Genomic DNA, 25,570 nt, shown 5'->3' with positions numbered 1-25,570 from the left:
AGTCCATGATCAGCGACCACCACGATCAGGATCCACCACTACAATCAGTATAAGGTATAAAAAGGAGATAGTATCGCAAGGCAGAAAAACCTCATAGTATAATAAGGTATAAAAAGTTAATAGAATAGTAAGGCATAAAATCCTAAGAGAATAGTAAGGCACAGAAAATGCCATAGCGTAGTCAGGTATAAAAAGTTAATTGTGTAGTAAGGTATAAAAAGGCCATAGTTTAGTAAGGTGTATGAAGCCCATAGGAGGGTGTAAAAAGCTTATAGTGTAGTAAGGTATTTAAAGTTCATAGTCTAGTAATGTACAAAAACGCCTCAGTATAGAAAGATACAAACATGCTATATAATAAGGTATAAATAAGGCCATAGTTTAAGGTATACAAAGCTCATAGTATTGTAAGGCATAAAAAGTTAATTGTGTAGTAAGGTATAAAATGGCCAAAGTATAGAAAGGTATAAAAATGCTATTATAGATTAAGGTATAAAGGGCTCAAAGTTCGAGTAAGGCAATAAAAGGCCATAATATAGTATAAAAAAGGTCATATTATAGGATGGTATTAAATCCTCATAGTATAGTGAGGTATAAGAATGTGTAGTACGGCGTGAAAGTCGTAAGGTAGAGTAAGTAGAGCTAATTGTCATTGTCATGCACACAAACTTCAAAGTATAGGAAGCAAAAACGATAACAATACACTGTATTCCATTCCTCAGCCTTATATGCTGAGGGAATAACAAGAGTACATCATCATCTTTGATTCAACGACAAAACCAAAACAAGAGATGTTTCTTTAAAAAGAAGTGTTTTATTTTGTTTTTAACAAAGCCCAATACAGATTTGAAGCAAAACTGGGGAACACTGGTGAATCTCAATCCAATTATCATGTCTGGGACACCCACAAAAGATGAGCCTTAAATTAAAAAAAAGACACCTAAAATAATCATACAACCCAGAATTGGGGTAAGGAGAATAATGGTGCATGTTGTCCAAGAACTAAACAAAAGAAAAAGAAAATATTTTCACAATAAAAGTTCATGCCAGCAGCTGTTGGGGAGGTTAATTAAAGTCAGACGACTTCTTGTAAAAAGAAATGTCGGATATGACGTAATAAAGAACCAATAAAACCTAGGATAAATGAGGGTTAATATCAATTTGCTAAAAATGTAATCTCGGCTGAATAATTTGGTCAAGTGTATCTACATTTTACACTTTGAACTCAGTTGTGTACAGTTCGTGCTGTACAACTGACCTGTCATCGGGGGGGGTGGGGGGGCTGTTTTTCCATGCTTCAATTTCTCACATGGTCGTATTTCACAGCGGTTTTCTCAGAACAGGTGAAACACTGGTATCGTTTCTTGTCCACATTTCTTTAGACAGGAGGCGAAACAAGCAGCGACTGTTGTTAGCCTGTTTACACATGTAGACCTTTAACTACAAATAGAAATAAGTGTGCCGGCCGAAGAAAGCAATAATCAAGATTACATTTACAACTCATTTGTTTACGCAAAGATATATGAACAGTTTAGCTCGACAACTGTGTGGACCATGCCTACATTTTGAGGGACAAACCTTTTGAATCATTTCATGGCAGGTATATCTATGATTTAAAATAGGTTTATAAAATATATACTATAAACAGCAGACATTTTGTCATCTGAGTGATCCAATTTGCAATTTTTCCCACTTAACAAGGGGGACAAAAGTAGTTCTGGTGCCCTGACACTTAAAACACTGAGTCGTTTTCAACTATTTTCTGAGGTCTCCACCAGCCCACTGGGTCGTCACCATTTGTACCAATCACGTGATGGTGGACGTGTAAAACTAGATTAAAGATGGGGTCAAGTTAGGATTCCACTGGCACGTGTTATCTTTGAACTATGAATTACAGACTATCTGAAATGAGCTGCTCCACCCATGTAAGCACAGTGATTTTCTGATACAGAAAAATACTAAGCGGACAATGTATAGTGATCCTTAATAACAATATCCATCGGTTTGAAAACACCAGTCTACTTTCATATATTCTCATGTGGGAACATATATATTTTATAACAAAATAAATCTATACTGTTTTCATGGTTGTGGTTGATAAGGGTTTTACAATCCCATCATCCCATTCTGAGTCATCGAACCTTCTTTGTCTATTTCAACCAAGAACTGCATGTAGGCTTAGCTCTGAGAAATTGTGACTGAAGCAGCTCGAATACTCAAAAGGCTCTGCCTGAGAAGAACATTAGTTTGAAGCCAGAAAAGACTAATAAAATACTAATTTTTCCATCTGTATACCTGCTGTTAAAGTAAAATAATAATTTCTATTATCTTTAAAAATCATAAGCAGTTTTCTTATTGTATCTCGGCATTTTGACACAAAATATCCTCTTGGATATTTACACAGGAAAATATATTTTACAAGCAATAAAACAAGCTTATATTGTGGGTTGCAACAGAATAAAACAATTCTGAAGAAAACAATGGAGAAAGAATTGCATAGCAGATCAGAATATAACTAAATAGGAACTGATCCTTTTTGGTATGGTGCACTTTGATACATGACTTCCAACATTTTCACAGATGTACATGAAATAGTGAGTCCATTCATAGTTTCACCTGCCCACAGTAAAGATCCAGTTTACTTCTGCGCTTCAATGCTCAACAGTTAGAAGGCAGGATGCCGACGTCTTGTCCACTCTGCTCTTGAAAAGTACATAGGAGTCTTTTCCAAAAAACAAAAATAAAATAAAATTAAACTTTGTTTAAAAGTGCCATTTTGCTACATTTATTAGCTGATCCATGGTTTGCTACTGAACGGTTAACACAAGTGAATGTGTTACACAGCCCCTGACATCACACAGTTTCCTGATTCTATGAGTTTTGGTCACATGGACAATCACACACTCACTCAGCTACATACACACAAACACTTGTGCAGAAACAAACGCATACATACACACACACACACATACATACACACACAGAAACACACAAATGATGTGAAAGGAAAAAGAAAGTGGAAAAAGAAAATTGTGGCCGGTGGGTACAGTTCCATCTGAAGAGTTTATCTGCTGCGATTAGACATTCCGGCTGGTAAAGCTTTGAAAAAGAACAAGCACCGTTGGGAAAAGGCCTCATATGTCCTCCACTGGGGGAGTTCAGCAGTTTCCGCTTGATTCTGTGCTCCCACAAAATGCAAAAGAGAAATCTACATTCAGACTCGCCTCGGGCTCGTGGTCAGGCAGAGTCATTGAAATGTTTCAGACTTTATTGCGTCTTTTCCTCCGTTTAAGTCTGAGTTAGGCACTAGAGCCTTGTTTTTAAATCACGGAGTCCCAGGACTTGAATCTCCAACTCCCATGAGGCCTTTTCTTGTGTGTCCATGTGGCTAAATCCAGGTCCTCACCGTCTCTGCTGGGTATAGACTGGGTACGCTAGCGTCACATTCAGAGAGTCATTGTGCTGGACCAAAGACGTGTGCTGGTAGTGAAGTACGAGTTCCTTTAATGAGCTGTACAGGTTGTACGGCTCGGCAAAGCCAAAACCTGAGGGGGTCTTGTTGATGACGCAGTGCTTCACCTCACCGTCCACGCTGCAAAGACAACAACAGTCACAGTCAGAATATGCAGTGTTGTTTCTGACCACTTTTTACTTGACAGACTTTTAATATCTTGCTCAACCATTAAGATATAGATTCATAATTTTTTTTTAAACAAATTATGGGCTCAAAATTACATCTGAAGAGCTTCTGATTGCTGTAATCATTTCTCCTGTTCAAATCAAATAATTGTTTGGTTCAAATATGTATTCCAAGCCTGATCGTAAAGTAGAGAGGGATCAGCAGTGACTTGTTTGGATTAACTTGTTTATACATAAGGAAAGATTTTAAATGTCCATTAAGAACAGGAGGAATTATTCCAGCAATCTAAATATTGTTGTGAATATTTTTTCAGACAGGATTTAAAAACGATTCTATCCTTTATCAGCAGTTTGAACAGAGCACATAAACTGTACATACACAACACTGCAGGCATAGCATCCTGCTTTGCTGCTGTCTCGAACCAGGAATGTTCCGTCTCTCTTGCCCTGGAGGAGAGCCTCCGCCTGTAGTCGATTGATGTTGCCCAGTTTCCAGGCCCGCTCATCGTGATGAGGAAGGTCTTCGTCATCGTCCACCATGGAATATTGACTAGAAAAAACGTGATGTACGCGAATGTTAGTTGTGAGGCAATACCACTTGCATCGTGTGCCATTTTGTTCAAAGTTAAATGACACTCACTCTTCTGTGTTCTCGTTCTTGATTCCAAGCCACTCGTTGAGTTTCTTCTGTCTGACTCCCTTCTGGGTCAACCACCTGAGAGAGGGAGAACACGAGGACGTTAGAAACCAGGACAGACTGATTTTGATTTTCTCTGGAGGGAAGCACACGGTGAGTTCCAGAAGCAGCGGCGCCTCTGTGAGAGTGCTACACTTACATGAGATATTGGTCTCTGGTCTTGCGGAGCTGGATGAGGTCGGGCTTGATGCTGTTCATCCTCTTGTCGATCTCTCTGTAGTCTGCTGCCTGTTTCTTCAGATCTTCCTCCAGTCGGCGTTTGCTGTCTACGATTTCACTTATCCTCGATTTCAACTTTTCGTAGTTCCCCATGATCCTGAAAACAACAGATTTCTTATTAATGAAACTTATTTTGTGTGAATGTTGCATCTTTTCAGCTGACATGGAAAGTGTGGCATCTTCTTACCTCTGGATCTCCTTGTCGTTGCCCTCTCTCCTAAATTTCTCAATATACTCTTTGCTGTACCGCTCTTGTGTTTGGCATTGCTCCTCGAAGATCTTTATGGTTTCGTTAAATGCTTCTATCGCCGTTCTTTTCATTTGGATTTCCTGGAAGAAGGAAGCACAGTATTAGTGCATGGTGTTCAGATGTCAGTGTCAAATTCTTGATAGTATTCAGACTAAGGGTTGTACTCACTTGTGATGTGCGGGTGTATTCTTCATACAGGCGGTCGTACTCCTTGTTCTTCTCCTGGTACTGCTGGTGGTACTCACAGAGCTTCCTCCCAACAGCTTCAATGTTGTCTTCTTTCACCACCTGATCCTAAAATCCATACGATTTGTGATCAACAAATGCAAAAGGCTGCTGCTAAAATGCTTTAAAAATAAGCATTTTAAATGTGGTAGTTTTTAAATGAGCTAAAGTCCTACCTGCTGGTGTTTGGAGACCGGGTACAGCAGCTTGACATCCAGCTTGGGGTTGTACTGAGCCAGTGACTCATTGCGATAGTGGTTGATGAGCTCAACAACTGAGCTGAAAGTCAGTGGGTCAGAGAAGCCGTACTTCCCATCCCGGTGGAATATCTTAATGAGCTTGTTGTTACCTCCTTTCCTGTTGACAAAAACGAGAGCAGAGAAATTGTTAAACCAACCGCCAACAATAAAGCGGTGTAGACAAGAGGAAATGATTCCAAACTGAAGGAAGGAGGGGGCTCACCTCAGAGTCAGAGTGTAGTCTCCGTGCATCTTCGTCGAGGCATCGCGCACCAAAAATGTACCATCAGCGGTGTCCCTCAGTTTTTCATTGACCTCCTCTCTCGAGATGTCTCCCCAGTACCATTCGGCGTCTTGCAGAGCCATGTTGTTGTTCATACCGTTGTTAGTCACAGATGTGGGCTTGGGCGGCTTAGGAGGTAGAGCTGTGAGGACGAGAGGAGTGGGAAGAGAATGTAAATAAACAGGCTGCAGAGGAACTGGAGCCTGTGTGCGCTCAGTTTTACAATAACCCGCCCACAGCTTGAATTAAATGCCTGATTTTTTCCTGACTCATAATGATGCATCTAATGAGACTGGAGCTATTTCTGCTGCAGAAAATACACAACACCAAAATTGACAGCCACAATGTTTGTATTTAATTTTGCAGGAAAAATCAAGCATCCTGCAGTCGTCTAAATCTCACACACACACACACACACACACACACACACACACACACACACACACACACACACACACACACACACACACACACACACACACACACACACACACACACACACACACACACACACACACACACACACACATCCTTTTTCCATTGATTTAATAGGGCTGGAAAAACACAGCACCTCTTCAGCAGAGAGAGACAGGCAGTGGGAGGAGAGATTGGGTGTGAGTCAGGGAGAATGAATTTCATTCAAGAAAAGGGGCTCAGTCAAAATATTAGCTGCTAATACAGCTGTGCATTATTATGCACATAAAACTGATGGCAATGAACACTGACACCAAAAACACAACCTTTTCTCATTCAGAAAGCAGGAAAAGGGTTTAAACACAGCAATTTTTTCTATTAACACTGTTTTTCCAGCAGCAATAATTCAGCTTTAATATTGAATAACCAGTACACAATAACCAGAATAATCAGCTTTTCCTGCTGCAGCTTTAAAGCAGCACTCAAGAGTAACATTGTGTCTGTAAAGAATCTTAAATCTGCAGCGGCTGCTCACAAGCTGACAGCTTCTCAGTAAAGCTAGCAGAAGCAGAACTAAGGTAGCAGGTTATTTTTAACTCACAGATCTGCACTGCCTTTGTTCATTCCCTCTGCATTAACACCATTGCTGCTGCTGCTGCTATAGACTTTTCTCATTGAAACTGCAAGCACCATTCATCAGACTGTGACATGGCATAAAATGCAGAGGTTTATAATCTCTGTAGAATGTAGCCTGGCAAATCAACCACACATACACATGTTTCTTATTCACTCCTCAATTCATCTGCTTTCCAACCTGATCTCACTTCATCTCTCAATTTCTAATTCTTTAAACCAGTCATGTGAACAATCCAGTCTTAAACATCTTCCTGCCAACAGCGTCACACTCACATTTCAATAAAAATACACCAATATAACATTAACTGCAACAATCTCCCTAAAGAGGCACAATAAACAGTTTTTTCATACATCCAGCTAAACGTCAATCTGAAAAACCATTAAGGGCAGCCTGCTCAGTAACGTGTTACATCACTTACCACAGCCAATCACACTGGGGGTCTGTCACCAACCACTCCTGCATCTTTCATTTCCTGAGAGCGATGAGGTCATTCTGAAAGCCCATTACCTTTTACCTCCCTGCTTCAATTCTTCACAACGCAGCAGCTAAATAGAAAACTGGAATAACTCATATTTCTCTCTCTGCAGCATCCAGCATCCATCTTAAGAGCAAATGCTCAGCATCTCTCAACTAGCAGAGGGGGGAAGGACCTGTTCCATGCTTTTTCTCTCTGATCCTCTCTCTCTCTCTCTGTCTCTGTGTGAGCTCAGTCGTTCGCTCTCCTGCAGGTTGCTCGGCCCCTCCTCTCTGCGTGCCGTGCAGAGGTTTAGTCCGTCCTACTGCTGGCACTCAGACAAAGCCAGCTCTGCTGCAGCAGCACGTACGCAGCTAAATTATAATGCTTGGCCTGGTCAGTGGCACCCAGAGCTCCCAAATACGCCTGTAATCCCACAGCGTGACACTCAGTAAGACAGAGATAGCTCCCTTGATTTCCTGAGTGAAATTAAAATAGAGCTAGTTCCTGGTAAAGTCTGAGGATTCAAGTGGAGCGCAGCCGCCATCCTTCTACATTCAATTAAAAGACGGTTCTTAAAACGCTACATGCTTAAGAAGTAATGAAAGAGATCACACTCAAAACAAACCAGTCTATTTGAATAAATGTTTAATAATGTCAAAATCTGAGACCTAAATGAGGAAGACAGCTAAAAGACAGCAAGTCTTCAACTATTTCTACAGGGTTTAAATAAGTTATAAATCTATTGTAGCCTCACACAACCTATTGTAGGGCCCATTTGAGCAGTAGGTCTGACAGTGAACTCTTAATATTCATCAGCATGTCTCAGAGAGAGCAATACAGAGTTATTAATACAGAAAGTAAGAATAGCTCATATCTACACGACATGCAAAGTGGCTCTGGGCAAATCTGTTCGCTGATAGCTATGAATAGAAGCTTGAAAGAAAACAAAAGCCTTTTATTCTTGATCTATTTTCTTAAGCTGTGGTATTTGTGTCTTATTCTACCCATGCAGCCCTTTTTGTCATAGCCCCCAGGCAAACGCAGCAGTCACACATTGATCCACTTTCGTGAGACATTTTTAAGAAGGTAAAAAAAGAAAAGCGGATCGTCAAACTTACGTTGCAAGTTGTGCATGTTTTGGTGAATCAACGCTTTCTTCTTTGTAGCTTCTCTTTTATTCCCACAAGGTGAATTAAATCCAACAGAGTTACTTTCAAGTCCGCCAGTAAAGCTCCATTTCATAGTTTAGGCCACAGAGAAAACTGGATGTGGCTTGTTTTAATTCTTAGAAGGCTACGGCTTTATGTGCTTCTTAATGAAATCCAGGTAATCCCCTCGGTGTGAAGCAGGTGCAACATGCGACTGTCTAGCTTACTGACTGCTCGGCTCCTGCTGCGAGTGTGGTAAGGCCAAGTCTCCTCCTCTATGCCTGCCTCTTTCAGAGCTTGGTGAGGCTAAGGCCTGCTTGCATGGAGGCAGGTAGTTAATGATTAACAGTAGCTGCTCTGGTGTCAGCACTGCCTCTTCTGAAAGCAGCCACTCGTGCCAGCTGTGTGTGTGCCTGCGTGTCTCTCTCTGACTCTTTGGTCACTCCCTCTCTCCCTTCGTCTCTGTTTGTAAAGGAGGAGGCAGGAGGGGGGTGTTCAGTCTTATGATTAACTTGCAAAGTTTCAAATATTTGCTGAGCTGAGCACTTTGAGGCAGGGAGGACATGTGGAGATCTAGGCAGAGGGAGGACCGATGGGGGGAGGAGAGCGGCCCTAGAAACTAGAAGCAGCCCTCGGTTAACAAGAAGTGCTCTGTGGAGTAGGCCGACTTTCAAGCCAACCAAATCAAAGTGGGCCTTTTGTTGCTTACTTAAAATAGGCACGCAGTAACTGGGAGGAGGCACGCAGACACCCCAACACACACACACACACACACACACACACACACACACACACACACACACACACACACACACACACACACACACACACACACACACACACACACACACACACACACACACACACACACACACACACACTTACTTCACACTTCACACTTCACAGAAACACATGTACAGAATGTTCATATGTGTTTACAAAGTAGGCTATTCTTTCTCTCTCTCATGTGGTGTCTGCATGACACAGGTGACTGAAACCAGTTTAGCACTCCTGAACTCAATTGTATGTTTGCCGGGGCAATGTATTAGCGTATGTGTGTCAGTGTGTATGTGTAAAAAAGAACTAAAAGCCTTTTGGTCTTTGCCCGTCTGTCCATTCACCCTTCTATCATTCACCCTACCATCTGTCCCACTGCCAAAGTGCTCCCGCAGGTGCAAATTACTGACAGCTGAGAGTGGGCCATGCACAGGACCATTATAAATAGCTCTAACAGGTAATAAAATGTTTAAACAGCCACAGCCAGTCCCAGGCCTCTGGCCCAGGCAACGACAGTGCTTTTAACTAGCACTGTAAAAACATAACTGTGCCACGCAACGGGCTGCACTCACACCACCACACCAGCTTCATCTATGCAGACCACCACTATAACAGCCATGAAAACTGACTTTGTGCAGTTTAGCATTTGAAATATTACCAGCCAGAATATCAAACAAGATTTTATCAATGGGCTTCTTCACATGCATTTTGCAGTTAAATTCAAAAGCTATACGAACACAAAAATCCAAACTATAGCAACATTGTAACACAAATTTGTACTTTGTAGCCAACACATTTCTATTGGAACCTTGTACATAATTGCACCATGTCCTTAACTTCTGAAGAAGTGTTGTTTATTTCTGATAAAGTAATTTGTAAGGTGCAGCTTAAACTTTAGAAACACTGTCTCCCTAATGCAAACTGTTCTCTATTAAAGATTAGGACATGTGTATCCACTAACCAGTACATGATAAAATACAAACATGTTAAACCAAACAAACCTAACAATGTCAGTAGTTTACGACGGCAGTGACCCAGTGGCCCTTCACAACTGCAGCAGTAGTAAGTCTCAACACCTTTCTTGAGCTATTAATAGGGTTCAAGTCTCAGGGTGTTCAGTTCATATTCTGCAGGAATTTAGTCCCTGCATAACATGCGACCATTTACTTCATCCGATAACAAATGCAGCAGCAATCCTTTACCAAAGAGCAGCAAAAATGCTTGATTTTATTTTTAATTAAACAAATTAAAGTTAATGTGTACTGTTGTGAGCAACAACACTAAAATCTGCAGAATTTAAATACTTTATGCAAAAGTGACATTTCAACTACCTGGAGCAGCCGGACTTTCACTCCACTCACTGGTCACCAGAACCTCGATGATCTTGATGTGAGTATCCAGGCTGGGTTCACAACTGTAGGGGGAGAGCAGGTTAAATTAAGTTTGTTTTACATCCCAGGTGACTTAGTGTCTCTGCTCCTCTGTGCTGGTTTCAATCTGATGGTAATTCTGGCTTAGCTACGATAATTGTGCAGCACAGCTGGTAAGTAGAAAAGCCCCAACCTATATCCATGTACAGCTAAAACCCATGAGTGCCTGACAGACTGTGTTCTGAATGTGTGTGCAAGTGTGTGTAAGTGTGTGTGTGTGTGTGTGTGTGTGTGTGTGTGTGTGTGTGTGTGTGTGTGTGTGTGTGTGTGTGTGTGTGTGTGTGTGTGTGTGTGTGTGTGTGTGTGTGCCTGCCTGCACAAATGACAGCGGCTGCAGGAGTGCATGTTTGAGTCTGTATGTCTCAGTGTGGCATGACTGAGCCTGCACACTTGTCTGTCGGCTGTCTGAGTGTCTATCTTTGACAGAGCAGAGTATGTAGAGGTGGTGCATGGTCCGGCTGCTTTGACACCAACCTGGTGGCTTGCTGTCTGAAAAACACAGGGCTGAAGATCTCGCCTAGGGCTCTAGCAGAGAGCAAGTTCTTGGAGCTGTTATGGCACACTCTAGTGAAATGCCTTAGCAGACAGTGGAGAGTTAGCCAGTATTGTGGAGGCAGGCTCGGGGTGCTGGCAATGCGACGTAGCAGCTGTGCACATTCTTCAGGATTCGCTACCTCTGTTGAAACAGATGAGAACGACAAAAAAGGTCAGCATGACAGTAAAAAAAACTGATAGAACATTAAACCCTACCAAGATCTAAGAGGAGTGTTAAATGAAACATGTTTCTTTAAACAATGAAGAAGTGGAAAAAGTGTCATGTGCAGTTCGGATTGAAGACCGCAGAGAGATTGTGTGGTTGACAATGAGCGTAAGGTACACTGGCAGGTGATTGGCTGCTTAGAGATGCTTGAGATAAGCTTTCAGACTTGTTTTAGTTCCTATTAACCACAGATATCCTGTTTCTGGCCATGTGACGGCAAGAGAATGCAGCGTTGCGGAACAGTGTGTGGTGTGAGAATTGTGTCTGCACTTGCAACCAATGCAGCAAGACACAGAGCAAGAAAATACACGGATTATATATTGTTTATAACATTGAGGATAAAGTGCATGAAGATATAAAAAGAAAAAGAGAGTGACAATGTTAATGTCTTCTTTACGGCCCTCAGGACACTCATGAGGTCTTGTGGTTTTTTGTTCAAAGTACTAAGTGGAGCATGGGTACATTACGTAAGCACTTCTGTTTCAGACACACTGTACCGAACACAAATGATCACTGAATCCGCTCTGACGTTTGTTCTCACCTTTGGCTGTGAGGACCATCTGAGCATATATTGCAGTGGGGATGATGGGCTGTGGAAGATCCTGCAGGTACCTACGCAGACCATCACATAGGGCCGAAAGTTCAAACTGATCCAGGTCTGCTGAGGGGGGATCTGAAATGCAAAACAACAAGCAGACAGAGTTGAATACTATAATTCATTCTTGCACAGTGAAATCATTAAATACAATCTTAGGTATAATCTCCAAAGTTATATAATGCAAAATGTAAACATGAGCATGGATGCAATAAAACCTTCACAAAACATGTCTCTCTCTCTTCTTTTTATTAATCTACGGTGTCTGCACACAGACATCTCTTTTACGTCACCTCACACATTTAGCTCTTTCCATCGTCACTGACTTTGTCAATAACTTTTTGTAATCTGTGAGACTTCCTCTTCTGTTCTGGTCTCACGCACACAATCTTCGGAAATTTGCAAGTTTCATATAGGTTGAAAAAAAGAGTTGATAAAAAAAAAAAAGGCTTACCACATTCGAAATACTGTCTCACTTCAAGTCCAGCTCCAGCAGTGAATGTTCGATATAAAGTGGGGTTATCCAGACCTGCAAATAATCAGTATAAGACCATTCATTAACATTTACTGACAAAACTTATAACTTTTACTTCATGAAGTCATATAAGTCATGGGTCATACAAGTCCAGTCAAATGTGGTTAAAAAGAGAAAATCAATTTTAGTCAATATGAATATGATGAACAAGTGCAGCAGAATGTCAGGATGTCGGACTCACCTTTCCTCTCGATGGTTTCCAGCAGTCTGGCCAGCATGGGTGGAGCGGTCTCTGGAGGGGAAAACTGCTCCGTTACGTCCAGCAGAGAGAGGCCTGGAGGAGACAAAAACATAGAAGATTTGTAAAGAAATAAAATTGGGCTCCTGCTAATTCTTCATTGTTTCAGTGCTTTGTCTAATGAACCTTTTTTTTTTCTGACACAAAATGCTGCCTACCGGTAAAAAGTTATCAACCAATCCCGACTGAAAAACTAAAACCATGGATATAGCATTTAGGGCATTAAAAATCATTATGGGTGTAATTCCAATATCAATCTGAGCCACATAACATATCTGCTACCAAATAATGTAGTGATAACCATTTCACCTATCTGAAATAAATTATTTTGCATTGAGAGTAGTGCATCTAAGGTTTTTTTATCCACACCGTTTTTCATTACTGTGGCAGGCTTTATTATTATTTTTACTACAAAAACCTTGTAGGATTATTTACTAGATGAATATATTAATTGTTGATGCCTTCAAATAGCTATTTTTCCAAACACACAAAACGTCAAGTTTCCCAGTTTATTAACACAAATAAAACAGCAAACACCAACAGTTACAAAACTCTTTTATATGAAGCCCATTTTTAAAATAGTCTAGCATCAGCTATTTGGCTTGAAATTGACTCATTTCAGCTATAATTAGCAATTTACAATAAAAGGCTTTATTATTCGGTGTATTAAATAATACCTCAGATGAACGACTGATGAAAGAATGAGAATTTGAGCAATGAGAGAGAGAACAGTTTTTCTCCTTTGCTACAAATGATTTTTCACATTAATGTAAAATGTATGAATATCTTCCACAGCATTTAAAGTATAGAAGAGCTTTGTTTGAAAAGCTTTTAAATTTAGACCTAATAAACAATACAAGGCCTGATCCTTCTGGCATTGAGTGTTCACAATGAATGGGTTGTACACAATTTAGGTGATTTATAAGTCATAACATATCAGCAAATTCATGCAACGGAATGAAGTCAGAATCTATGGTGAATGTTTATGGTAAATGAAAGAGCGAGGGCTGAAGTTGATCTGAACCAGTAACTGTTGATTAGGTGCAAGACTTATGAAGTACTGAGAACTTCAAAAGAAGCAGGTACGAGACCAAAGCACTGCTTTCAAAAGTAAAGGTGAATATTTACAACAGACTTATTGAAAAAAATGAGGTGCTGAGCACTGAAGTTAAGGTTTGCTGGACCAAGGAACTAAGCAAATACCCTGTGATATGAGGTAAGCCAGGTCTGACTTTTTTCCTCATTTTTCCTTTAGAACTTCGTACCCAGGTGTGGACTTGAAAGGATGCAGGGGTTGGCAAGGACTTTATTTGGATTTGCAAAAGTACATTTTGAAAGGGCACCCTTTCTGAAAGGCTCAACTGTTCAACGTAGAGTCTGCAGATTCAAAATGTTGAGAAACTATGAATGGAAGCCTTTCTAACAACCATATTTGTCTTTCTTTCTACCTTAAAAATTGCCACATTTTTTTGGAATCGCATATTAAAACTTCCAGCTACTGCTTGCATTTATGCATGCATGCTAGTCATTACCGAGGACCTATACTCTCCTACCAAAGAATGTTTAATCATGCAAATAATGAACCACTTCATCCAATTCCACATCCTCTTTGGCCAGCACAGCACACAGGCTGGCATGTTGCGTGTGAAGAAACTGGATTACCAAAGTCCTTCTAACCACAGAACGCACAAAAAACTCCATGTAGGACAACTGGTCATCTGGAAGACATTATTGGAACTGCAGAGCGGGAGGGGGGTTTTCTCAGAAGCAGTGAACTCTGAGATGGAACACCAAAGTTTCCCTAAATAGAGATCGAGACACGCAGTGCTGCCATCGCACACCTTGGAAGTGTAACCTTTCTCTCAGACAAGATATCCAACACGGCTGCCATTTTACAGCCAACCTTTTTCTGAGAAACTCAAATCACAACCTGAAGCTAAATTTAAACCCGAGACTCACCCACCTTTGCACTGTTCATATCTATAAAAATCACCAACGGCAAAATTCCAGGGTTGCCTGGTTTTATTAAAGATAACATTTCTGACAAAAAAAGACCGGACACTATAGACATATAATAAAACATCTGCTTGCAGCTTGCTAATAACTCCTAAAAACAAAAGACTGTTCAAACTGCTCCCAAGGTTTGTGTTTATTTACTCTATCCACCGATGGCCTATAAGTGACATAGTACAGGCTGAAGATAGAGTTGCTTCTTGGTACTGTCAACGATGTGATAGTTTCGGCGCCAATGGAATTGTATCAAGTAGCAGACAAAATATGACAGAAATGTTTCAAGCTATCAGTGATGATTTCTGAGATGCCTTGGCCCGAAATCAAACGATCAACATGCTCCGACAGGTCAAATCTTCTAACCATGGAAACGCATACAAATACACACAAATTACCAAATTTAGATGCTAAAACTAGGCAGCTTTTACTGCCAGGGAGCAAGCAGGTGTAACAAGTTTTACTAAAATGTTTTATAGTAGTTGCAAATGGCACATTAGAAGGATGCATTTTTTTGTAAATGTTGCATTGAAAATAACTTGCATTAGTAGAAAGATTATAATCTCTCTCGTCGATGTAATCAATGCCAGAAACAATATCAAATAGTCGTCTTTAATTTTATCCAGAGTTAGTGCAGTAACAATATCTATTACTGTTGTTTTGCTGTGTGGAACAGCTGAGGGGCTACACACATTATGAGACTGTTCAGATTTCCTATGGAAGCTGGGTTCTGTGGCAATTTGGGAGGGGAAAGTACGAAGACAGGGGCCCCTTGGACGTGTCTCTACAAGCCTGCATGTTTGCCAGACTCATGGTATCCCAAAAAGCCTCCGCCAGTCAGTAGTCAGTCAGTCAGTCAACCACAGGTCGAGGAAGTCAATGCAGCTGCCACTGGTGCTGCTGCGGTGCGAGGGGGACAATCACCCCGGCTCAAACGGTATGTCTAAACCGAACAAACTGCAGACTGTGGGCAGGACAGGGCTGGGGCACCACGGACAAACTAAAGATAGCACACACTTAGGTTAAATTTAGAGGGCCCACTCAAGTAACCTGCATTTTCAGGTTATGCCACTTCTTCGTGTCTGAAAAAGGTCTAGTTGTGGCACGCCAGTAAAAGTTGATAACCCACTGAAAGGACATCACACCATATATGACAGCACATTATAGAGCAAGAAGTACAAATTAAAATGCAAAAGTATAAATGTGGAGTACAGTCTCTGCAGTGTTATTTATGAAAAGGGCTGCAACTAAACTGAAGGTAAAGCATTAAGCACTCAGCAATAAAAAACGGAACTATAAAAGAATTGGCATGGGAGCACTGACATACTTTAACGGCTAGTAGTGAATGAGTGATACAGCTCTAGTCTGAGGTAAGTACAAAAAGGGAAGGCAATGTCGCCTTCTGCAGGTTGGAAGATGAAATGCAAAAGCTTAGCAACAGCCAATGAGATGACTGTTGCTACATATTGACAATTAACCCTATAGGGATCAGACTGTCACTGAGCAACAACCCTACATGTGTAACCAGTTTTCTAGCTTGTAAATGAGTTTGAATCACGATTCAGGCCAAATTTAAAATCTATTACTGGTTGAAGTTCATATTGCTTTTGTTTAACAGTTGTGTTGAAATTGCAAGGCACCCCATACAAATGATAACGCTTTTAATTATAATAAAATGAAAATGTAGAGAGATAATGTTTGAACAACTGATCAGTGAGCACAGACTGAGGGATGTGTCCCTTTCAATACTGGCTAAACTATTTAAGAATCATTGAAAACATTGTAAAACTGCAGCTCACTTTCCAAACTTCTGCCATAATGCAGACTCTGATTTAATTTTAGTGGCATTGTCAAAGCTGACATCTCTTTCAGTATCTTGTTCGGTCAGCTCTATACAAAAAATATAGAGAAGAGAAACAGAAACCACTTGAAAACATTTCCCTTTTTGTGCCATATACAACAAGTTAAATACGAGACATGGTTTTTTTCGCAGTCCAGTATTTCCCATTTGTCCTGTCAAACTGTGAAAAAACTAAAACAAATATATATATTAAATATGCTCAGTGATGATGAAAATAACTTAATGTGTCCTTTTGTTTGATAAATATATTTGAGTCTCAAGGAGAGACAGTGTAGAGGTATTTCATAATACTGGTAGTTATTTAACCCTCTGAACTTTAAGCAAAGTTTCTGAGTGTTTTTGCTCTTGTTAAATTGTTTTACTCGCTGTGGGCTCATTTTTGACTGCAATATAAAGTCCTGCAGTTATAATATCATAAACCAATACATAAGAAAAAAGGATGGTGATGTTTTTTTATGTTATATTTTCTAAAACCTGAAAAAATGTATTATGCCTTCAACCCTTTTTGTGGAAAGTAGTGAAACTCCAGTGTGAGTTTTACACTGAAAGGGTGTGCTCTAACTGCTCTGACAGTATTCCTCTGCTTTGCAAGTCCTTGCACATTGAGAGGTAGGAGAAGTAAAGTAATTGATTACATTTTTAATAGAAGTGACTGGCACCGTGACAGGAACTAGATAATTTACTTCTAGGTTGAGTATAACTGAAATGTTTCAAAAGAGCCTATGATCTATCAGGCTCAGATCATTATGTAACACCACACCTCCACAGCACGTGGCTCCACACACATATAGTATCTAGCTCCCTCTCTTAATACATAACATATTTCAAATACCCTTTCTGTTCCCCTTGACTTTGAGATCCTCTCTAATCTCACCTCTGCCTTATTGTACCCCTTCTTCATGTCTCTCTGTCTTATTCTCACTCTTTCTTAAACCTGCTTGCAGACATGCTCTGGCTCCAGTAAAGAAGATTTGCTAATTCAGCTTTGTGCATTTTTCGTGCATAACAGTTTCATTACTTGATTGTGTGCAGAGACTACACAATCAAGTAATGAAACTGTTATGCACGCTTTAATGCACACAATACCCTACAAGTCTGGATTTATTCACTAGTGCAGTTGGTGAAGAAAAATAACAAAGTACTGAGCTGAGCTCCTGAATATCTTTAGCCACTGGTAGCACAGGTTCTTCCAAGTTAAGAGCACATTATTCGAATGTTTGTGAACGAGAGTTGTTCTTGTACTTGGCTATAGGCAGTGTTGACGGTGATGACCATTTACAGGTGATGAATCGGTCCTTGCAGGTTTTGCGTTTATTACTGTTATTGTGCAACTTCAAAGTTTCAAGAATTGTGTTGAGCTGGAAAAAACTTGTAAGAAATGTTGTCGTTTTTCTTGTTCATAGGCTCAGCCACTCTCCCTGCAGCCTGCACTCTCATCATTTGTGTCTGAGTCAGGGACCTTTTGTTGGCTCTGTTGTTGTTTTTTTTAAATAATCGGCTGTAGAATGCTTCATATTTTAATCACAGTGACAGCTAAATGGATTGGTTGGTCCGGATTTGCAGGCAGGAAGAGGGCAGGTAGGGTAAGACCGAGTGAGCCAGTTATGAAAAAAAGTGTTACTTTTAACCACAATGTAGTACCTTTGCCGGAGGGGCGGGGGGGGGAAAAAGCCAACTGATTATCATGCACTCACACAAATGTGACCACGTGAAATTTTAACTCACACTCAAAAAACTTTGCAGTCTGGAGCCATACTCAGGCCTTAAATCATATTCCCTTTCTTCCTCTGGCACATCAGTAAACAGCAAAATATTGTAAGGCTCAGGGGCAGTGTAAAAATCAGAATCACAAGATGAGAATGTGCCAATTTTTATTTTTAGCATTTTGCTATTTTGAAACGAATGATAGTTGTCGTCCTAATTGTAGGCATTTACGACACTTTTAATTTAGATGAACCAACCAACCAACAACTATAATCAAGGAAATGAATTCCCTCTCAAGTGCTTTTGTTACAATTATAAGAAGCATAAATCTGTCTTTTACACATATTTTCCCAAACATACGCACTCACATTTAACGCTTCAAAACATTAATTTCAGACACTTCAGTCCTGCACCTCCAACTAACGACTGTAATGCTAAATAATAATATTTAGCAACTACAAAAAAAGAAATAGAACAATAAATTGCTTTACACCTAATAAAAAAATAATCTACCAATTAAAAAAGACAAAACTAATCCAAATGAGTCAAAATTAGCCTCGTACCAGCAGCATGTACACTGATAACAATGACAGTGTAAAACAGCAATCGCTGGGCTCCTATTCAGTGTGCAACCATTTATTGTCCAGTTGCATTGTGCACCAAGTTACTGCAATCAGCACTTAGCACAATACTGATTCATCACAAAGCTACAAATCAGTCTACCATGCAGTCTGTGCACACCCCTCCACACCAAATGAAGGGCCAACACATTCCTGGCCCCAGCTGCTTTTAGTTCCACAGTTGACACTATCAGTGCAAACTATCATGTTATAAAAGTCCTGCTTTGCTCATTCTGCCACTGACTTGGCTGGATTTAGTGATACTTGCATGTCCTTTCTGGAGAGAACTGCATTATATACCATTTTGAAACCATAACCAAAATTGTTGCATGTCCAGTCTTAAAGAGGGGTGAATTCTTATTGCAGAAAGAAAAAAATCAACAGCACTGACAGAAAGAGTGTTCAATACAGCAGATGTCAGCCTGAGTACCAAAGAGGCCCAGAGAAGGAGAGCTACGTTATCTCAATCTCCAGCTATGCAGTGTGCTCTCTCTGCAACAGCCTCAGTTGTATAGTGTGATCTCTCTCTGTCCAGTAGCCCCTTTCAAAATGTTTATTTTTCAAACAAACGTTCCATATAGTTTGCTTATGGCAAAAATATAGTGTAAATCCACACACATACGTAATGTTTACATAGAAGAAACTACCTATAAAATGCACCGACGACGGCCTTTTAAATACAGTGATTTATTTTAAACATCACCTGCAATGTCATTTTGTACGTAATGTGATGCAATGTTAGCCACACAAAAACATACTGATGAGCCTCAGTCATGCGAGAGGAGATAGCCCGAGGGCATCAAATATTTCCTTAAACAAGACCCGGCAAGTAAACTGAACCTTGTGAGAGCATGTAGAGTAACCACCAGTTATTCACATTTTTATCTCTAACATTTGGAAGAATGTTCACACAGACGGGCTGTTGGAAGATAAAGGGCAATTTTACTCAAAAAAACAACAGTGAACACAGAGAACCCAAAACATTTAACCATTTAGAGCCAACGTGCGGCAAAATTAATATCTGACTGTCGCTGAACTTCACTGTTATATAGTTTGATAAAATGATGACATGATGGACCCTTATTTAACACATTTCCCTAGACTTATGGTATGCATGAATTGTGTTTAGAACCATACTATGACTCTAAATTGAGAAAACTCTCAAAGACTATTATTTTCCATCTTTGATTTTCATTCTTTGTTACTTATACATTTGTTTTGCATCTGTAAAAATTATGCTTTAAAGGGTGATAAACAAAAATAAAAAACATTTGATCAATCCTGGCTTTCTGTATGAAATCAAACAAGCAAATGCAGCAATAGTTTGAAGTAAGAGGAGCTTCATTCTTTGGGTTTCATTCTTTGAGTTCTCTCTTGGCGGGCTCAAACATATGTATATTCTCCAAAGTGAGAGGCCCAGAAAAGGCGCAACACTTTAATGTAAAAAAAAAAAAAAAAGGCTGGGAGCTGGAATGAGGCAGAATAGTTTCCCAGCCCGGCCCTCTTCTCTTTCTCTCTTACCCTCTCCACATCTGCTGCACTCATGTAAACCCCTGTGGCTCAGAGAGAAGAGGCCCCTTTCCAAGCCTCCATTCTCCACCTCTTTTCCCCCTGCCAGAGCTGACTGTAGGAACTATCAAAACATTAAAAAAAGAGGAGGAGGAGGAAGAAGAAAAAAAGCTGAGGAGTAGGAGGAAGGGAGCGAGATCCCTTGGTGGTGTGCAATAAATCACAAACACTCTGGGAGCAACAAGAGCCCTGCCTCCATCATAGCGCCCTCAGCCCCTCTTCAAAGCCCCCTTGAGCATGCAGAGCCCTCCACCCCATTCCTGCTTCGGCCCCTCTGCCAAGCCCCTAACTCTGTTCCAGTCCTGATCCTTTTGCACACTATGCTGTGCACCGACCCTTTAGCTAGCACAGGGACTCCGTCTCCTTTACCCACAACCTTGGGGCCCCTTCTTCTCCCCCCTCCTCTCTGTCTCTCAGAGCCCAGGACACAGAGACTTTTCTTCTCCCAGTGCTACATTCACCCTCGCTCCGGGCTCAGCACTGCCACTCAACCACGACACGGCCATTCAACACATGCCCCCTTCATACTGCTCCTCGCTTACCCTGCAAACCACAGCAAAGAATTTCACAACAGTACCGCAAAGGGCAAAGACTGGAAACCTGGCCAATGACGGCTGCTCTTTAGGTGAGCAGTGAGCTTTAGGCACACATTCAGGCAAGCCAGAGCGCTTTTAAAAAGATACTAGGTTTGATTGCAGTTGACATTTGTGGTCTGAGAAATATCGCATTTAAACTTCAAGGGGTAATTTTCATATGCAGCCAACTTGAAATTCATAGAGCCGGAAATAAGATGTGTTAAAGTTCCAATACAGAGAACAAAAGCACTAGCATAGTATTGTGGTTATTGTAATGGAAAAATCCCATTATTGAACACAGTGAGCTGTCTAGCTTGCATATGAACACACCGACGTTTGGCTTGTTTGCCATCATGTATTAAGTCAAATCGATCAGATGTAGTCATTAGCCTGGCTTAGCACTGACAGGGAGGTTCACCACTTATCAAACTTTGTTAAAACTGAAAACAGCTCCACAGTTGTTATATTTACTCGCTCTATTTTGTCTAATGTGTGTACAAACAAAGATGTGAAAAAGAGCTGTTGGGGTTTCTGGATATATACTGTAGTACCTTCTGACCGAGAGCCACAGCATGCAGTGACAGCCTGGAGCATCTCAAAGGTCCTGTGCTCATAGAGCAGGTTGGTAAGTTAACCATAACCCTGTCATAAGCAAAACTCTTGTGACATGAAAATGTTGATGACTAGCTTGGTAGCTAACCAACTACAAGAAGTGAATAAGACAGCGATAAAGACATAGGAAGGCATGTCTAATTTCAGGTTTGCCTTGCTGTTCCACCCGGGCTTTCAGAGTAATTTGCCTTAATCACCCATACATAGTGATCTAATCATCTGACTCAACAGTAGATAAGGGAATTTAATTCCCTTAAGATGCAGCTTTGCACAGAAACACAGATGATATCCTCTGGTAACATATGGCTGGCACGAGATGCTCGAGTGTACTATAGCTTGGATGTTTGCCAGCACCATTGTCCTCTGGGGCTGAGCTTGGTTCACATTCAGTGCAGCTGGACAGAAATGGATAGAGATACTTGTTCTCAAAGACTGAAACGGTTGTGCGAAATCAGCAGTATTCCCTCACTTTATTCACGCAACTCCAGATATACAAGCCTCTCATTTCTGTTTTCACTCAACAATCAGTTATCAACATGGAGTCCGTGGACGGTCGGAGAAAGATCGAGAAGAATATTTACATCGAAACGCAACACACAAAAACACACAACCACCTATTAACACTTGACAAAAATGTGAATAAAATGTCATACTCCACGATATAAACTACAACTGAGCAAACTTGTCTGAAGTTCTGGAAAAAACGACTGTAATGACCCAATGAATGACGTTTTTGGACCACTTGAAAAAGCTAATTTAGCACGTCATTCATACAGCCATCTCATTTCTTCCTTCATCCTTCATGACCAGTAATATTTTCAAATTTAAATATAAACTCTCACTGATGTCAGATCCCATGTTTAGCTTTGTTCAAATGTCCATGTAACAGGCTATGTTTCTCTCTCAAACTCGTATGCTGAAATGCGAAACTTAACCAATCAATATGACTGATCCAGAAACAAGAAGATTATAGTACCATGTTCACAACTATAGATTTCATGGCTCGGTTATATAGATTTCACTGGCGCCAACAAAGAACAATGAAGCAACTGTCACAATACATAAAATAAGAACCTATATTTAAACTTTTGCTAAATATAGGGCTTGATTAAGTTGTGTAACAAATTCAATTTCTGCGCCATTACTGTTTCACTGTAGATCAACACAGTAGAACGACAATAACCACAACGACACTTAACTATTGGCGATACAATGTGTGATTCAGAGGAGTTTAGCCGTTTTCAGACATGACCTAAGGGAGGAACTCCGGAGAAATGTGTCCAGACTTTCTCTGCAGTTTGCCTTTCACACATGAACAAAGCAGAAGGAGGTTCTCCGCTCAGACGCATTCACAAAAGCAACAAATCCTCTATAGGATTCAGGTGAGGGGGGTTGCAGCAGGCTCTTATCACCAGAAACCCTCTTTGCCATCTTTGTAGATGTCTTCTAAGTGTATGGCTCTGCTTTTTCATCCAGAGATTTTGTATTGCTTTGGGGTTTTTTGTGTGTTAAAGCATCATCAACCCCCCACCCCACTTGCTCACAGTGAACACTACAGAGGATGTCTTGCTGTGTGCTCACATCGGCTGCTCTAGAGTTCCTGCTGATTTTATACTAGGGGGCCAGGCGAAAAAAAGAAACTCCAGAGGCCCTTACTCGGACATTTGCTTTCACAATCACTTTGACAGGAAACACACTATCTTAGGCTTTCTAACTATTGATCCCACTCTGACACATCTGATAATGTGTTTGTAGAAATTGTGATGTTTGATGTGATTAAGAAAATAAGTTAATTTTATTTTAACATGAATCAATAATTAAATTATTGGCACCGGCAGCCATTCAAATTATCTGTGTTCTGGTGTTAAACTCACCTTGCTCTGAGTCAGAGTCTGCCTCTGCCTTGCAGGTAGCTGGAGCAACAGGTAGGGGTCTGAGGGGCCTGGGCTTGGGTGTGGGGGGAGATATCCGTTTCTTCCCGAGGTACTCGACATATGTCCCAGGGAAGTCCCCTTTTTCCTGAGTGGTTTCATTGAAGCCTGGCAGCCATCCAATCTCATCTGGCCTCTGTTCCAGCCCATCAGTGTACCCAAGAGCCACCAGAGCTCCTTTGCTTACCAACAATGTGTCCCCCACATGCAGATTAATGTCCTCCTCCCTCTCCTTCTTGTAGTCATAAAGCGCTCTGTATTGATATCCTTCAGCACTCATACTGACAGTGTGGTGCGAAGGTGTTCTGTTCGAAGATGATCTTCAACCAGCGCAGTTACTTTTCAGGTTTCCCTGATTCTGCGTACAGTCAAAGTATGCTTCCAAGAAAACTAGTCTTCAAGAGTTTTTTTTAGAGACAAGATCTAGCTCGTCTTCATTCTTCGACAGTTGTTGTCTTTTCGGAGTGATTTGCAGTGCTCTTGGCGTGTCGCCTCACAGTATGTACCCATCGGTGAATGGCCTGCAGCTGCGATCCTGAGAATTCTCTCCAGACCTGTAAGATGAGAGTGGAGGCCATTTGCAACACATTGCATAAGAAAACTATTCATCACATAAAGGGTTTGGATGTGAAAGTTTGTGACTTCAGAATGTTATAAACATAATAATAACAGTGGATCTTCACGTATAAGCAGCATTTATATTCACAGTAAGAAAAGCATTGAAATGAATACATACTGCCTTGACTCAGTAATGTGCAGTAGGAATATATACTGATGACATTTTATTCAGCGTGTTTTAACCATTTAAATCACTGACTTTTACTTTTCTTATAACTTTATAATAACTATTGCAACTATGCCACAAGCCAAATTTGTGTTAAACCATATTGGCTTCGACAAAAAGGCATTTGAAAGGTTTTGAATTGAATTTGTAATTGTTATTTCATAAAATATTTTCATCAGCTACAATTTCTGTCAAGTTTCCACCAACTTGGGACAATAAGGTTCTTGGTACAGAGATCCGCACTGATTCGTTGTAATTACATCTCACAGTTTCTGACTCACTGGGTCGACTTAAATGCTTCTCAGCCAACATATGGTTGCTAACGTTAGCATTGTGCGTGACAGGTTAGAGTCACAGCGCTGTCAAGACTTTTTTCTTAAATAACAAACCAGCCCCGCGGTTCTATGTTGCGTTAATGTTGGCTGAAAGGTTTTCTCGGCCAAAGTGTGGCTTTGCAAACGTTTGCATGGTCGCAAGTTAATTCTGGTTTAACTTCAGAGTCCAGAGCTGCGTCTGTCGAGGGCTAGCTGAGTTAGCGGCTTGCTAACACCATCGCCTAGGAGATTAACTTCATGTCTAAAGTAAACACGATGATACTTTAGTAGAAGTTGAACTTGAAGCTAAACAGAAGCAAAGGGCAACGTGTCGTAGTTACAGAGGAGGAGAAAGGGAGCTTTACAGAGCTGGAGGAGAACCCGAGCCAACGCGAGAGAGAGAAAAGTGAGTGAACGCACTTTGAGGAGCGTGTCCATCTCATGACGAGCAGCAGCACGTACTTAGCAAACTGGACTTCAGCCCTTTAACCAAGTGGGTTAAACCCGAACACCTGCGAGTTACGTACCGAATCTGCACGAATCCCGCGGCTCCTTCTTCCTCCCAACACTTAAAAACGCTTCCGCTTGGTTAAACTTCACGGTGCAGGCGCGTTACCATCGAGACGCAGCCGCAGCCAGGTCCTCTACCGACATGGCCACGAGCGAAAAAACTCCTCCGGTCGTGTTTGAATCCGGTTGAACGAGAAGTACAAACTGTTACAGGTTCGACATAACGGCTCGGCTGCCCCGTCCCGAACAAACGCTCCCTTCTGCCTCCGCGGCGAAGGGGGGGGGAGACAAAGAGCGGGCGCGCATTGGCCCGCGTCCCCGTCAATCACGAACAGCACATAATCGGACCAATCGGCTCCTCGCTCGCGGCGGACACACCCCCCTTTAAGGCACTCCTGCACGCAACCCGAAACACCTATGGACATTACATAACTTGTGAGCCCAGACCTAATGTAAACCCTTTTTAGTTTGTACTCACAGACTAATATTTGACTTTCATTCATTTTACAGCTTTATAATCCAATAAGAAGTGGAGCTGGAGTT

The 25,570-nt window shown here is 41.1% G+C and overlaps 1 protein-coding gene across 4 annotated transcripts; it reads right to left on the bottom strand.

Annotated features, from left to right (window-relative positions):
• Positions 1–791: 791 nt before the first annotated feature.
• Positions 792–25,294, bottom strand: pik3r1 (phosphoinositide-3-kinase, regulatory subunit 1 (alpha)). 4 transcript variants are annotated; one of them, XR_004615556.1, is made up of 16 exons: positions 25,045–25,294; positions 23,363–23,973; positions 12,484–12,576; positions 12,222–12,296; positions 11,714–11,845; positions 10,887–11,088; positions 10,314–10,396; positions 5,490–5,691; positions 5,204–5,384; positions 4,971–5,096; positions 4,740–4,882; positions 4,473–4,649; positions 4,277–4,351; positions 4,016–4,186; positions 1,256–3,589; positions 792–1,221 (listed from the first exon to the last, which is right to left on the bottom strand). XR_004615556.1 is itself a non-coding variant. In XM_034601380.1 (15 exons), exons 2-15 carry the CDS (start codon positions 23,697–23,699, stop codon positions 3,400–3,402), a joined length of 2,187 nt encoding a protein of 728 aa, XP_034457271.1. In that variant the 5' UTR covers positions 23,700–23,973; positions 25,045–25,294; the 3' UTR covers positions 792–3,399. The 4 variants fall into 4 exon arrangements, 1 of the variants encoding a protein (XP_034457271.1); XM_034601380.1 differs by having other exon boundaries at positions 792–3,589; XR_004615557.1 differs by lacking the exons at positions 10,314–10,396; positions 10,887–11,088; positions 11,714–11,845; ... (2 more) ...; positions 23,363–23,973; positions 25,045–25,294 and adding an exon at positions 8,176–8,599.
• Between the last annotated feature and the right edge of the window lie 276 nt (positions 25,295–25,570).

The sequence above is a fragment of the Hippoglossus hippoglossus genome, chromosome 12 (genome assembly GCF_009819705.1).
Source record: "Hippoglossus hippoglossus isolate fHipHip1 chromosome 12, fHipHip1.pri, whole genome shotgun sequence".
NCBI lineage: Eukaryota > Metazoa > Chordata > Actinopteri > Pleuronectiformes > Pleuronectidae > Hippoglossus > Hippoglossus hippoglossus.
This window is presented reverse-complemented; position numbering and strand designations above follow the sequence as displayed.

Bases quoted from the DNA above. Each gene is read 5' to 3' on its own strand.
- pik3r1 (XM_034601380.1), bottom strand. From the start codon at position 23,699: ATGAGTGCTGAAGGATATCAATACAGAGCGCTTTATGACTACAAGAAG. The intron at 11,846-12,221 runs GTAAGCCTTTTT...TTTGCATTTCAG, and splicing joins GAGACAGTATTTCGAATGTG to ATCCCCCCTCAGCAGACCTG. The intron at 3,590-4,015 runs GTATGTACAGTT...TTGTCTTTGCAG, and splicing joins TGCTATGCCTGCAGTGTTGT to CGTGGACGGTGAGGTGAAGC.